Here is a 15,590-nt window from a genome sequence, read left to right as displayed (position 1 = left end):
GGTGCAGAAGAGAGGTCTAAAGTTATCAAATACATAGAATCGAGAGGTGAGCATTTCTACAAGCATTCAAGCCCAGACTCAAATGACAGAACAGCTAGAAAACAGCCACTCCTGAAATGTAGAGCCAGGTAGGCACGTTGCTCCGGACGGAATAAAGATACCGTATATAACATACAGGACTGATGATGTTCCAGGGATCTACGTGAGAGAGCAGAGTGTCTGAACTACATACACATGCACATTTTACAGCTTCCTCATCACACACTTCTTCTGTTTTAACAATTATTTCAATTGCAGTTATTTTAGAGCAAGTTGATTGATTTTGGTAAGAAGGAACATTACAGAACAGATTTTTTTAAACCGGGAAAGGATCAGTCTTCCATGCCACAGTTAAAAAGGTTTTAGAAGGCCACAGGCTCTTTGGAAATTCTCTGAATAAAAAGACAGGTTTGAAGAGTGCAGCTTGTGTTAAAACACAAGCTCTCTTGAGGAGCATTTTTGTAGGATTTTTATTGGTTGAGGGTTAAAATGTGCAGCAACAGGTCTGTAGGATACAATCAAGTCAACATATAAAAAAAAAAACAGCAACAGGTGAACAACAAGTCATCTACTGGCTCATCTGACAATGCATGAAGAACAAAAAAATACTAAAAAGGTTAAAGACAACTAAGATTTATTGTTTATGAATTAATGAATTTTATGAACACCAGGGCCCTTTACAGAATCGACTTCAGGATCTGCGGCTCCACATCATGGTTATCTGAAAAAAAGAAGCAGCATTTTATTCAAAAGAAGAGATGGAAGTGTAAATATGAAGAGAGGTCCAGAGGAACAACATGAAGAGATGTAGAGGAAGAGTCAAATACACCTTCAGTGTCTGCATCTCAGGTCAAGCAAATGCTCTTCTTAAAAATACTTTGTGCGATTGAGGGCTCTTTGGGCCAACTGGCCCGTCTCATCTGTGATCTTCTCCCAGTCCGTCTGGCCCACTACAAAGCCAATAGCGCGTTTTCGATCCGCGTCTTTTTTCTCCTCCAAATCCGCCCAGCGCACCTGAACAAAGCAGACGTGCAGCATGAAGAAGAGCAGCGAGTCCACGCCGCGGTGCCAGCGAGAGGGAGAGTAGTTACCCGTTTCTTGCCGGGTTCAGACATGCGAGTGGCGTAGTCGTCCGGAAGCTGGAGGAAGTCCTCCATGCCGGACATGTCCGAATCGCGCTTCCTTTTGCCTCCACTCACCAGTCCGTCCAGTTTGTCTGGAAGAAGACAGCTGGTACGGTCAGCACGTGCTGCTCGGTTCCGCCGCGGTTCTAGAACCCTCCTGAACTAACAACATGGGTTAAGGAGAGGTTGACCTCATCTGAACTAAATAAGGCCTGTGACGTTCTCCTCCACGACACGGTTCTCTTCATTAGAGACGTTTTATTCACCGTTGTTGATGTACGACACGTTTGGGGTGAAAAGTCCGCGTTTTCACACACACACAAAAAAAAAAAAGCTTTGCTGTACACACAGATACACAGAAAATAATCATTTTTCTAATAATTCTAATTATTAGAAAATAACCTTTCTGGGTTTCCGTGTGGAGGAAAGGTCAGATCAGATAGAAATGTTCACGTTTGGACCTTCTAGATATATAAAATATAAAATCTATTAAAAAACTCTGATTATGAGAAAGATCTGGGTGTGGACGACACTTCCATGCCCAGAAGGTGAGGAGTTTTAATCAAGGGATAAAATTCCCCCACCTCACCTGAAAAAGGTGGTGATTCAAGCAGAGGTCAGAGGTCAGCCAGGTCTAATTTAATTATACAGCTTTATATTGTAACACATCTAGATGATATTCATCCAAATTCAAACACAAGAATCTGAGGCCAAATTCATAAACTATATTGTGTAACATTTCAGTCTAGAAAGCACACACAGACACACACACACACAGACATGAGAACACCTACCAAGTTTGGCTTCTGATGTATCCATCTCCCATTTGCTTTTTGGAACGTAACCCTACATTATACAGAGAGACACTGCAGCAGTTACTCCTCCAGGTGGAGATCGGTGGAAGGAAGATGTGAGGAGGTGAGAGCAGGAGGGAGGAAGTGAAGGAGGAAGTAGAGGGTAGGATGGAAGTGAAAAAGGCTTGAAAACACACACAGTTCATCAGTTACATCCTGGTAAAGGCAGACCAGCAGCCAGTGAGACCATCAAACAAACAACTACAACGTGAGGTTCTAGGTTCACACACACACACACACACACACACACACACACACACACACTTATTAAAACAAACAATCAAAAACCCCACACATGAAAAGAACACCACAATACAGTACTGACTGTATACTTATTTTGATGGATTGATTAGATATTAATAATATTATTATATATCATTTACATACGTTGCTATAAATCCAACACTTGAAAGATCACAAACCATACACTGTACATATATGCAATAAATGAATAAAATTACATTAATAACAGAGCCATTTCCCCAATCCAATATTTTATGTTTTTAGCATTTAAAAAAAAATGTTTTAGCCCTAAATGAATGTTAGACTGGACTGGGAAAATGTGGAACAGGTATTTTTTTTTTATTTAATACTAGCAGTTAATACCTTTTATACTAGTTTATTCCCCTGTTGTGTAAATTATATTATGCGTATAATGTATTTCAAACAGTGACCTGATTAACCAGCCAACACTTTTGAAGACAAAGAGATCTTAAACACAGACAAGAGAGTACAGAATGAATATTTAAACATCTAGAATGGTACCATGATGTCAGAGCACATTGGAGTAACATACAGAGTAACTAGCCTGCAAGTCATTTTTATACATTTTTTTATATACTTTATTACGTTATTTTAGAGGTCAGGCACACAAAGCACACACATCTGTGCACATTAAAATGATTTTGCAAAGTAGCTCAGCCACGCTGTGATTGGTGGATTTCAGACTCACCCACGGTTAATCATTAACAATGGGTGTGTGTGTGTGTGTGTGTGTGTAAGGTTGACACAGCTCTGCTGTCTGTAAGGTCTAATTGGTTAGGTTTGGTTAATAGAACCCCATCTTAAATACTATTTACCATGATTCTGCAGACTAGAGGAAGTGTGGTGCCGGATACAAGATCTAAGATTTTTGAACAATCAGACATTCCACTCAAACAAGTTATCTGAAAGAACACTGATGAGCAGAAATTCCCATATTTACATGACGAGGATGGAGGAGGTAAAGCTCCACAGAAACTCGTGTGGTTCTATCTGGATGAACGTTACCACGTCACAGTGAACTGTTCATTTTAAAACCCAATTTGTTTATTTGATCACAACTGCACACGTCGGGGAACAGGGGATTCCCGGATACCGGGGAATAGGTGGTAAAATTATGCCCTTAATCAACATTTTGATTTGTTGACCAGCAACATGATGCAGACATGAAAAACTCATCCTACCAGATCCGCCTCCTCCTCCTCAGGCTCCGCCTTCGGCTCGTCTTCAGACGGGTTGAAATCCTCCATTTCCACCTGTCAGACCAAATGAATCATTTCCATAACTCATGTTCTTCTTAGTTGGTGATATAAATATCAAAAGTAAAATCGTGGGTCATAATGTGATTTCTAAGGGTACATACATCTTCAATAGCCGCGTCTTGAAGCAGGGACCTAATGTCCAGTCGGACCATGTGACGTGGCGTTGGTTCCCAGGCACTGACCATCTGAAGAGGAGGAACAATGAACACGCATCCCACATGAATCAGGGGTTTTGGCTCACTAGTTGTCTGTGATGCCCCGATAAAGACCTTCATGATGTCCTTGAGCTTCCGGCCATGGATGTTCCTCTTGGCACAAGTCTGGTGGTCTGCACAGATCTCAGCTAGGTAGACCTGCAGGTGAAGGTCACCAGGTGAGAAGTGGAACTCCTGCTCCGAGAGAAACCAGTCCAGCCAACTCACCTCAAAGCCTTTGGTCTTCGCCGCACTCCAGAACTGGTCGAAGTGCTTCACCTTGTCATTAACGGCGTCGATGATGATGAAGGGGAAAAAGCCGTCGTCCAGGGTTTTCCTGAAGGTCTTCAGCATGCTGCTGCGGTACGTATCTTCCATCTCGGGCTCATACTCATACTCAAGAACCTGATAAACGACGCATGCCGATTTGTCTCTTGCATCATCCAACGCATCATTTCTAACCGACGGAAGACAACGTTCACCACGCCGGAGTTTCATCCGGTTCATCCCATTTATAAATAATAGAAACAACGCACCTTGTTCTTGACCCGTTTTCCAGTGTCTGGGTCCTTCTCCACTTTCTCCACCTCGGTCATGAAGTAGTCGTCGAGACCCACAATTCTGGGCGGAGCCCCCCCACACTCCACTTCCCTGTCCTGATGAGAAGAACCGTGAGACTCCTGCATCCTGCTCACACTCAGCAGGAGGAACCGGCGCTCACCCGAATAAGCTTTGCCACGTGGCTCTTCCCGCTTCCTGAGAGACCTCGCATGATGATGACAATCTGGCAGAGGACAGAGGACGACCATGACAACTGCGCAAAATACTAAATACAATTCAAACACAAAAGGGTGGTAGTAGCCTAGCGGGTAACACACTCGCCTATGAACCAGAAGACCCAGGTTCAAACCCCGCTTACTACCATTGTGTCCCTGAGCAAGACACTTAACCCTGAGTGTCTCCAGGGGGGGGGACTGTCCCTGTAGGGGCAGTGGTGGCCTAGCGGTTAAGGAAGCGGCCCCGTAATCAGAAGGTTGCAGGTTCGAATCCCGATCCGCCAAGGTGCAACTGAGGTGCCACTGAGCAAAGCACCTTCCCCACACACTGCTCCCCGGGCACCTGTCATGGTGCCCACTGCCCACTCAGGGTGATGGTTAAATGCAGAGGACAAATTTCACTGTGTGCACTGTGTGCTGTGTATCACATGTGACAATCACTTTACTTTATTTTATTTTACTTTATTATGTAACTACTGGGTGGTAGTAGCCTAGCGGGTAACACACTCGCCTATGAACCAGAAGACCCAGGTTCAAACCCCACTTACTACCATTGTGTCCCTGAGCAAGACACTTAACCCTGAGTGTCTCCAGGGGGGGGACTGTCCCTGTAACTACTGGGTGGTAGTAGCCTAGTGGGTAACACACTCGCCTATGAACCAGAAGACCCAGGTTCAAACCCCACTTACTACCATTGTGTCCCTGAGCAAGACACTTAACCCTGAGTGTCTCCAGGGGGGGACTGTCCCTGTAACTACTGACTGTAAGTCGCTCTGGATAAGGACGTCTGGTAAATGCTGTAAATGTAAAAACACAACTGAAACGAACCCTCTCTGGGCGATTGGATCTGCCGGGAGGTTTGAGGAGGTCGTCCACGTTGACCGTCTCTGGCTTCTTCTCGACGCGGGGCGGGGCCGCAGGTGCAGGGGGGAGGGGGGCCGCTGGAGGAGGCGGCCTCTCGTCAGGAAAGCTCCTCCGGTCGTCTGGGAGGGGAGTGGCGCGCAGGAGGTTTAATCTGGCGCTCTGTAACTCCGGAACGTCCGGGTTCCGTTTCAGTTCCTTACTTGCGTAGGCTGGAGTTCCGCGCTCCGGTCCCCTCTCGTACGGGGGTCTCTCGTACAGCGGCCGGCCGTACACCTCTCGGTCCCGGCTGCCGCGGCCTTCGCGCTCCCGCACGTCCCGGTCTCTGTAGCCGAGGCGAGGGGGCGGCGGTCCCGGCGGGGGCCTGAGGTCGGGAGGAGGTCAGCGTCAGTTAAACGGTGACTTACGCAGGTCGTCACGCGACTCGGCCCGCCGTGCCCACCTCTCGTCCCGCAGGTAGCGCTCGCGCTCGTAACCGATCCCAGACCTCTCCCGGTACGGGTCCCGGTCCCGCCGCTCCCGGTACGGATCGCCGCGCCGCTCCAGGTACGGCTCTCTACTGTACGGGTCGCGAAGGCCGAGCGGCTCTGAGGAATTCCACAAAGTCGCATCAATTAAAAACATTTTTTTATTAAATAATAAAAAAAAAAAAAAAAGACAACCATCCTGCCCCGCCCACCTTTCTCGTACGCCCTCTCGGGCTGGGGGTCCGGCCTCAGCACGATCCGCTCACCGTACGAGATGCGCTCCACCGTGGCGCCCGACTCTGCAGGAAGCACAAAGTCAATACGACCACTTCTACAACCGCCCACCACGCGGCCGCGGGCCACGCCTACCGTGCCCGTGGCCGTAGTCCACGGTTTTGGCGATGATGGGGGTCTTGAGCACCGGGGCGGTGCCGGCAGGCTGGCCCTGGACAGAGAGGCCGGTCTCCCAGGACGCTGGGTTACCAGCTTCAGCCAGTAGACTGGTGGCCTGTGGGGTGCAGAGAGAAGAGTAAAATAAAAACCACAGTTCCACACCTTCACCGTGAAGAACATCTTCTTCCTGCAGTACCTGGAGGGCACTCTTCACCTCCGGGGGGATTTCTAACCCGAGGAGGCCAGAAGGAAACTCCGGTTTGACATCCTGTTCGCCCTGAACGTTCTTGCTCTCTTGAAGTTCTCTGTTGACCAAGGCCAGCACGGTAAACAAGAAGGTAAAAACAGACGCGTGTAAGACGAGGCACATAATCACCTGATCATCTTCAGCTCCTGCGCAGCCTTCAGGATGATCTCATGCTGCCTTTGGGACAAGGCGAGCATCCCCTTTCCTGCCCCAGGAGAAGACTGCTCGAGGGCAGGGTCTGGCAGGCTGACCGGTGGCGCCAGGGGAGGTGGAGGTGGGACGTCCAGGGCCTTCTCCGCAGGGTAGTTCCTCTCCGGCAGTGGCCGTTCCCAGTCTGGTGGGTCGGGGTAGGGACGTTCTCCGCTCCTGGGGCCAGGCCTCCGTCTGTCCCCCTCACCGTATGGATGGCCCATCTCTCGGTCCTCCAGCCACTGGTCCTCTCGCTTTCGGTCTGGAGGACCACGGCGAGGGTAGGGTGGATGTTCCCAATCCTCAGAAGGTGGTGGGTAGTACTCATCCTGGCCATGCTCGTAGTCGTGATACTCACATGGTGGCCTTCTGTAGCCATCTTCTTGTGGCCCATAGTCTTCTTCGTACTCGTTCTCGTACGGTTCCTCCATGTGCTCATGCGCAGGTGGAGGGTGCCGCCTTTCCATTGCATGAGGAGGAACAAACGGTGGCCTTCTCAACATAGCATGTGGCGGAGGAGGAGGGCGCCATGACCCCCGACCCCGAGGAGGACGAGGCCATCCATGTTCTTCAAGGTAAGGTGGTGGTCCTCTTTGGCCCTTCTCCAGTGGATGAGGGGGTCGCCTCAGGTCCCTTTCCATCATGCCAGGATGCAGAGGTGGCCCTCGAGGACGTATTGGAGGCCCGACAGGGTTTCTCTGTGGAGGTATGTGAAGGTTATGTTCTCCTGGAGGCCGATGATGAGGTGGAGGAGGACGCCTAGGTAGCCCGCGATGCATAAAGCGTGGTGGGGGAAAGGGATGTCTGTGTCCCTCAAGAGAGAATGGTAGCCGTCCTCGCATTGGAGGTCTACGTTCCACCCAGTATGGCTCCTCCTCCTCCCAGTATTCCGGTTCCCCTTCCTCCCAATGTCCACAAGACCCTTCTAGTTCTTCAGAGGCCAGAGGTGGACCCTGGTCTTCTGTTTCCTCACAATATTCTTTTGCAAAGTGGTGTTCCTCTGGCTGCCACATGTCTTCTTCATGAAGTTGTGGACGTCTTCCTGCCATTCTGGCTGGAGGTTCCAGTGAAGGATCCTCCCACTCAAACTCTGGCTCCGCCATGTTCTGGGGACCATAACCAAAAGGCCCTCGGCCTTCCTCAGCAGGGTTGAAATCGTGGGGTGGACCAATTGGCCCAGCAGGGTGCCCTCGACCACGGGCTCGGCCTCGTCCTCTGACAGGCAATGGCATGTGTCCTCGTCCCCGTCCCACATGTGGAGGCACCACCTGGTTCTGTCCATGTTGAAGCCCAGGAGGCTGACTGGGCGTGTCAGGAGGGTGAAGTTTCTGTGCGGCCACACTGCCGCCATTACTGCTGGGCTGCCCAGGCCCTTGGTTTGGGGAATTCTGGCTGGCCACACCAGCAGTGTGTGGTAGGACAGGTTCTTTGTCAGGAACAGGCTCCTTAGTGGCGTCTGGAGATTTGTCATGGACTTTCTGGTCAGTTTTGGAAGGTACTGAGGTCTGAGGAATGGGATCACTTTGGACAAAAAATCCCTCCCCAGAGTCCAGGAGGTCCTCAGTCATGGAGTCAGGTGTCCCATTATCTTTACTTTGCTTTTGAGCGTCTGACTGGACCTGCACCGCTGCCGGTGTTTTAGGTTCTGTCTGCTGAGTCTGAGGGACATGTTCAGGTTTGGCCTGGGAAAAAACAGATGATTGTAATGGAGCAGGAGGTCTTTCAAAACGAAGCTGTAAACTGGGTGGAGGCCCTGGAGGTCTTTCAAAACGAGCCTGGTTGTTCATGGGTGGTCCTGGAGGTCTCTCAAAACAAGGTGGAGCAAAAGGTGGTGGGCCTAGTTCATGAGGTCTTTCAAACCGAGGACTATTCAGTCTCTGAGGTGCCTCAAAACCTCGAGGTGGCCCCGGGTGGGGCTGATTTCCTCTTGGAGGCGGACCAAACCTTTGCCTTGGTTCAAATCTCGGTGGGCCGTTAAATCGTAGGTGTGGCGGCTGATCAAATCTTGGACCTCCTCTTGGACCAACAAACCTGCAATACACAGAAATGACTCAACATTCCAATGGTGTTACTTCATTATTATTTCCAACTTAGGAACGACTTGTAATACCGTGGTCCTCGAGGGCCATGAGGAGGAGGAGGAGGAGGAGGAGGAAGAGGAGGTGGCTCGGACACCTTCTCTGGGCCCACAGCCGGGTACGGTTCCGCTGCCGGAGCTGAAGGACCCGGCGGCTGCGCGTGTGGAGCAGGGAGGACGGGCTGGTGGCCCGCTGGCAGCGGCGTCTCTGCGCCAGGATACTGGCCCACCGCGCCAAACTGCTGCTGCCTGGCGGCCCTGAGGGACGTCACCCTCTCCTGCAGGTGGGCCGAGGTGGAGGTCATCTGGTCCTGCCACTGCTTCCACTGGGACTCGTAGTCCTGCAACTGGTCTTTATGTGGGTAGGCCTGGAACTGGTCCTGCCATAACCTGAACTGGCGGTCCCACTCCTGGAAGACGGGGGAGAACTGCTGCTGCTGCACCTCGTAGTGTCTCAGCTGGACGTCCAGCGGCATGGTCTGAAACACAACACGTTATTTCTCTGGGCTGTTCCGACACCACGCGAAGTGAAGAACGTCCTGCTCCAACCTGCAGATGTGCCGGCTGCTGGATGAGCTGCTGGTAGCGCTGCAGGATCTGCTGCAGCTGCGCATGCTGCTGCATCAAGGCCTGGTACTGGAACCCCGCCCGCTGCTGCTGCGTCTGCTGCCACTGCGCCGCCGCCGCCTGCAGCTGCTGCAGACGGGCGGCTTCCACGGCGTCGCCGGGGTCTGTGATGCCGCTGGGCTGCGGGACGCAAATCACCGCCAGGATTTAACACGGACACGCCGTGGAACAGCTCAATTTACATGTACAGCATTTACCAGGCACCCTTAACCAGAGCGACTTACAACCAGTAGTTACAGGGACAGTCCCCCCTGGAGACACTCAGGGTTAAGTGTCCTGCTCAGGGACACCATGGTAGTAAGTGGGGTTTGAACCTTCTGGTCCACAGGCGAGTGTGTTACCTACTAGGCTACTACCACCCCGGCTCGAGCTCAATGACAGCGTTGTAGTCTGTGGTCACAACCAAGCACCCTAAAATACGGAAAACCTTCTACAGAACTCTGATCGCAGGACCGGACATTAAGGCCCAGGTTCAAACCCCCTGAGCGAGTGTCTCCAGGGGGACGTCCCCGACTGAATGATCACCTTGGACCCGTCAGGTGGAGGCGGCGGAGGCGGCTCGTCCTTGGGCGGAGGCGGCGGCGGGGTTTTCTTGGGGGGTTCGACCGGTGGAGGTGGTGCCGTCGTGTCGGGTGTCTGGAGCTTCTCGCGCTCATTCTTGAGCTTCTGGAGGTTCTGCAGGTGCTGCTTGTACCAGAACTGCTGCTGCTCCTGCCGGATGGGAAACCAGGATCATTTTGAACCAGGATCAGGTGAAGAAGAAGAACCTGTATTTACCTGCAAGCTCATGGCTGAAAGGTCGACATTTTCCTCCGCGGTGGCCGGCGTCGCTGCTGCGGGCTCCGGCGGTCCTCTGGCGGCGCCGCCGTAGCCGCTGTTCTGGTGCAGGACCGACTGCAGCTGCTTCTGGTGCAGCTGCTGGAGCTGCTGCATCTGCTGCAGGTGCTGCTCCCGCAGGCTGGAGAAGTTGGACGGCGCGGCGGGCGGAGCGCCTCCGTATCCCGCGAAGCCTGCTCCCTGCGGCGGGGGAGCCCGCATCGGCGGAGGCCTGACGCCGAAGTGGTGAGGGGGCGGCTGGTGGCCTCCGTAGCCCCCCCAGGAGGGGTACATGCTGCGGCTGGAGCGGCACTCGAGGCCTTTGTGTTCCCGGAAAGTCGCTACCGAGGCCCGACCGACCTCGGCGGCGCGCAACGCTCTGAGCTGGGAGTCGGCTGTTCGCGCATTAAAAAGATCAAACTAGCGACGTTTACAGCGCAGCTATACACATCTTACACGCCGGCTCTCCTCCACTAGCACGCTAGCATCGTGCCAGTAGCCGCCTTCCCGGTGACGTCATCGCGCCGCCGCGTCACGTCCGACGTCGGGGCCCTTCAGGAATCACGTTTCACATTTTAATTCACGCTTATTCATTCACGCTTGAGTCTGATCGATTGTTTGATTGACCGATGAGACATATTTGGGTCGGTGATGTAGATCGATATATTACGGGGCGTTAGTGGCCTAGCGGTTAAGGAAGCGGTGATCAGAAGGGCGCAGGTGTTCTGCCTTTTTTTCCTACCTGCCAAAAACGGCTGCTAAGCGCTAAGGCGCATGCGCACGTCAGCATTACGCCGTAAATCTGAAAACGCAGGAGGTTTTTGCCACTCTTGCTTGTTTGCCAAAAGCGGAGCTTTGTATATTGGTTTTTACGCGGTTTATCTTAAACATTATTAATGATTTGTTATATTTGTGTTCATGTCGTACATTAGACACATCGAGGTGATTGTTATTATACCGTTTACGTCCTTCTGCACTTCGAATTCTGTACGTATGGGATGAAATTCTACCATTAAACTTCGGTGTGCACGTGTATTTCATATGCTTGATGGGACTACTTTAAACTGTGGGTTTTGCTTTAGTTTTTTTTTATAAATCTTCGTTGTTGTTTAACCTAGAATTACATTTGTTCGATACAAAAGCATTACTTTTGAGAACGAGGTCTGCGTGTCCACATCTAACGAGTCAAGAAAGGCAGACTTGTTTTTGTTGGTGAAAGAACGGCATTATTCTACTACAACTGTAATGATTGATTTTGCAAGGCAGCGATTCGATGTCTGGTGCACACAGTGAAATGTGTCCTCTGCATTTAACCCATCACCCTGAGTGAGCAGTGGGCAGCCATGACAGGCGCCCGGGAGCAGTGTGTGGGGACGGTGCCCTGCTCAGTGGCAGTCGAGCGGATCGGGATTCGAACCGGCGACCTTCTGATTACGGGGCCGCTTCCTTAACCGCTAGGCCTCCACTGCCCCTCTAAAAACTATAGGAAGCAGTTTCTGGCAGCATGAAAAAACTGACACCCCCTCTAAAGTACAGGAAAGTTATTTTTCTAGCATAAATCCTTATACAGATGTCCATTCAGGAGTATGGGTAGGACATTTTGGCAATGTAACAAAAACCGACAGATGTAACTGCGGTGGTAGTAGCCTAGTGGGTAACACACTCGCCAATGAACCAGAAGACCCAGGTTCAAACCCCACTTACTACCATCGTGTCCCTGAGCAAGACACTTAACCCTGAGTGTCTCCAGGGGGACTATCCCTGTAACTACTGACTGTAAGTCGCTCTGGATAAGGGCGTCTGGTACATACTGTGAATCTAAATGTAACTGAACATTTCTGCTACGGTACCAAATTCTGGCAAGGCAGCAAAAAGGGCAGAACACACCTCCTAACAACCTGCACATTTCTGCTCATTTTGCATATGTTTGTCTTGTCTTGTGTACTGTTTGAAATATCCAGTATCCAAGCATTTTACATAATGTTGTCCTGTTTGTCCTTGTTCATTGTACTGAAAGTTGTACAGTTTTCTTTTATAGTCTGTACAGCATTTAGGTTTTAGTTAGTATATTTTAGTTTAGTGTATATACATATAAATGTTTCTTTTATCATAGCACTCTGTGTGAAACATTATTTCAATACATGGTATACTGTTGTATTGACAATAAACCAATCTTGAATCTTTTGAATCTCTTAAATGTTTAGTTTTTAAATAAAAACAAAAACTTAAAATCTGTACAAAGAAAACTGTAAAACTTTCATAAAAACTATATATACACACACACACACACACCATACACTAGATATCGCATTCAGCATCTCAGCACATAGATATATACACCGTAGATATTCTGTTCTGACTGTATGTATTGCATTTTCCTTGTATGAAAAATGTATTATGTACAGTTAATTTTCTATATTTCTCTACAAATCCTTACAAATGCCTGTAAATATAAATGTATGAGAGGTAACGATACAGGGCTCATCATAAAGGCTGTCAGGGTCTTTCAGTGAACATTGCTGCCGCTTTTCAAATTTGCCGGTTTATGGTTCTTTTATTCTGTGTTCCACCTTGGCCCTGATAGACGTTCTAGCCCCATTCAACGTGACATCTAGTGCTTCTATCTATGGTTCTGTAGTTTTTAGAACCAGAATAAACAGAACAGGATTACTGGTTATTTGTGCTGTTTTCTGCACATTTTCCAGTTTTATTACATGCTAAATATGCCGGTGTTTCCGCGTAGTGATGGTACAGAGAGGTCACATTATAAAGTTTCACGTTGTTTCTTTCATTTGTGTGTTGCATCACATGGACGCGGACGCGAAAGACTACGTTTCCCAGAATGCGCCGCGCGAAGGACCTTTGAACCCATCTTAAAAACAAACCGATCAGCTGACCAGACCTGGCAACAACAGCTAGTGCTATACCGGGGACGGGGAGATTTGTCCCTCGAAGTGGACGGAAGAGGTTAATTTGGTTAGACGTGTCAGCGCTAGTTAGCGGCCACGGGTTAGCTGCCCAGTTTTCCCGCTGCGGACCTGTCTAGCTTGGTCAAATCTGCTTCTCCGCTCGTCTACTTTTGTCGGGATGATGTTAAAAACTCGCGGTCGTGTTTGGGTTGAGGTTAAATTATGAATAGATCGATACGCCGAAGCGCGATCCAGCCGTTTAACGCGTCTACGCGGGTTGGTTTTTGATGCTAACCGGCTAGTTAGCCGCCCGAACAATAAAAAGCGCGGATGGTAAACGGGTCAAGTTCAGTAGCCATGGCCTGACCTCCAGGAACAAGAGGTCCAGCTCAGGCAGCCCCTCCAGGAGTCTGATTATAGTTCATATTGAATCATATCGATGATAAACTCTTACACAGTGTTGAGGTTTGTGATGTGGTTTTATTTGTGAGTGCCTGTAGTGTACTGGGGCGTGGGGTCAGGGGTCAGGATGAGCGCTCAGGCCGCAGCCGGCACCCTGCTCTGCCAGGAGAGTTACGCCTGCGGAGGCTCTGATCAAGCCGCGTACGAGTGCGACGAGTGCGGCAGCCTGCAGTGCGTCCGCTGCGAGGTGGAGCTGCACAGGCAGGAGCGCATGAGGAACCACGACCGGGTGCGGATCGCCCCGGGACACGTCCCCTTCTGCGACTCGTGTAAAGGGGACGGCGGCTGTCCCATGAGCGGCGGTCGGGTCAGGGCAGTGGTCCGCTGCCAAGGCTGCAAGATCAACCTGTGTCTGGACTGCCAGAAGCGGACCCACAGTGGTGTAAATAAGAGGAAGCACCCCCTCAGCCCGTACCCCCCCTCCACGCCGGTGGAGAACAACGGCGGTGCCGGAGACGGCGAGATGCAGGCGCTGAAGGCCAAGCTGGAGAAGGTCCGCAGCTTCCTGCTGGTGGACGAGAAGGAGGAGACGCAGGTAAGACGGCATCATGGCGCTGTATTAGTGCAGGTTAACGTGACCAACACCTGAATGTTGCCATGTGAGCAGGTGAAAGATGAAGAAGACTTCGTGAGAAGGTTGGACTGCAGGCGGGAGGAGCTCCTGAAGGTGGTGTCCATCTTCGGGAACACGGGGGAGGGTAAATCCCACACGCTCAATCACACCTTCTTCATGGGTCGCGAGGTGTTCAAGACGTCCCCCACGCAGGACTCCTGCACCGTCGGGGTGTGGGTGGCCATGGACCCCATCCACAGGGTGGTGGTGATGGACACCGAAGGCCTCCTGGGTGCCGGCGCCAACCAAGGACAGCGCACGCGCCTGCTGTTGAAGGTCCTCGCCGTGTCGGACTTGGTCATCTACCGCACACATTCGGACCGTCTCCACGACGACCTGTTCAAGTTCCTGGGCGACGCCTCCGACGCGTACCTGAAGCACTTCACCAAGGAGCTGAAGGCCACCACGGCGCGCTGCGGTCTGAACGTGCCTCTGTCCACGCTGGGCCCCGCGGTCATCATCTTCCACGAGACGGTCCACACCAAGCTGCTGGGCTCAGGTTCGTGGGGCGGGGCTCATCACAGACACGCTTTTTAACATCCGCACAGACATATATAGATGGTAGGGTGGTAGTAGCCTAGTGGGTAACACACTCGCCTATGAACCAGAAGACCCGGGTTCGAACCCCACTTACTACCATTGTGTCCCTGAGCAAGACACCTAACCCTGAGTTGCTCCAGGGAGACTGTCCCTGTAAATAGTGATTGTAAGTCGCTCTGGATAAGGGCGTCTGATAAATGCTGTAAATGTAAATGTAAATGCTGTAAGTGTAAATATACAAAGTAATATTTGATGGGCTGCAAGTTGCTCTTCATCAGCAACCTCTGGGGTAATTCACTGATAAAGTCACTGTTGTGCATCAACTTGTTTTAAGATTTAAAATTTCATGTCCATGATGAACAGACCTCATAACATCTCCTCCAGAAACCGGAATTTGTCCTCCTGGGTTCCTCTTCCATAGACAAACCATCAGAGTGTGCCGAGCGGCTGCTGCAGGAACGGTTCCGGAAACTGGGCCTCTTCCCCGAGGCCTTCAGCTCCATCCAGTACCGCGGAACCCGGACCTACAACCCGCCCACGGACTTCAGCGGCCTGCTGCGCAGCCTGGAGCAGCAGCTGGACAACAACAGCACCCGCTCCCCTCGCTCCGCCACCGTCATATACAAGGCCCTGCAGGTGTGTGTGTGTGTGGGGGGAGGGGTGTGTGGGGGGAGAGTTGTAGGGTGTGTGTGTGTGTGTGTGTGGGGAGAGTGTGAGGGTGTGTGTGTGTGTGGGGGAGAGTGTGAGGGTGTGTGTGGTTTGTGAGTGAGAGTGTGAGGTTTGTGTGTGTGGGAGAGTGTGTGTGCGTGGGGGAGAGTGTGTGGGTGTGGGGGAGTGTGTATGAGGGAGTGTGTGAGGTGTTGAGGTAGACTTTTATGG

General features: G+C 51.1%; 2 protein-coding genes across 2 annotated transcripts; one reads left to right on the top strand and one right to left on the bottom strand.

The window, feature by feature from the left end:
* Positions 1–493: 493 nt before the first annotated feature.
* Positions 494–11,964, bottom strand: ylpm1 (YLP motif containing 1). Its single transcript, XM_028965355.1, has 21 exons — positions 10,149–11,964; positions 9,897–10,082; positions 9,294–9,491; positions 8,778–9,223; positions 6,608–8,698; positions 6,428–6,536; positions 6,208–6,346; positions 6,051–6,137; positions 5,814–5,958; positions 5,575–5,735; positions 5,339–5,493; positions 4,456–4,518; positions 4,271–4,390; positions 3,963–4,139; positions 3,810–3,893; positions 3,642–3,725; positions 3,463–3,534; positions 1,958–2,009; positions 1,131–1,255; positions 869–1,053; positions 494–760 (listed from the first exon to the last, which is right to left on the bottom strand). Exons 1-20 carry the CDS (start codon positions 10,479–10,481, stop codon positions 907–909), a joined length of 4,974 nt encoding a protein of 1,657 aa, XP_028821188.1. The 5' UTR covers positions 10,482–11,964; the 3' UTR covers positions 494–760; positions 869–906.
* A 432-nt stretch (positions 11,965–12,396) lies between these two features.
* On the top strand, positions 12,397–15,580 carry LOC114772468 (zinc finger FYVE domain-containing protein 1-like). The gene is made up of 4 exons (XM_028965367.1): positions 12,397–14,093; positions 14,166–14,670; positions 15,133–15,347; positions 15,527–15,580. Exons 1-4 carry the CDS (start codon positions 13,626–13,628, stop codon positions 15,578–15,580), a joined length of 1,242 nt encoding a protein of 413 aa, XP_028821200.1. The 5' UTR covers positions 12,397–13,625.
* Positions 15,581–15,590: the final 10 nt, after the last annotated feature.

This window comes from Denticeps clupeoides, unplaced genomic scaffold (genome assembly GCF_900700375.1).
Source record: "Denticeps clupeoides unplaced genomic scaffold, fDenClu1.1, whole genome shotgun sequence".
Lineage (NCBI taxonomy): Eukaryota > Metazoa > Chordata > Actinopteri > Clupeiformes > Denticipitidae > Denticeps > Denticeps clupeoides.
This window is presented reverse-complemented; position numbering and strand designations above follow the sequence as displayed.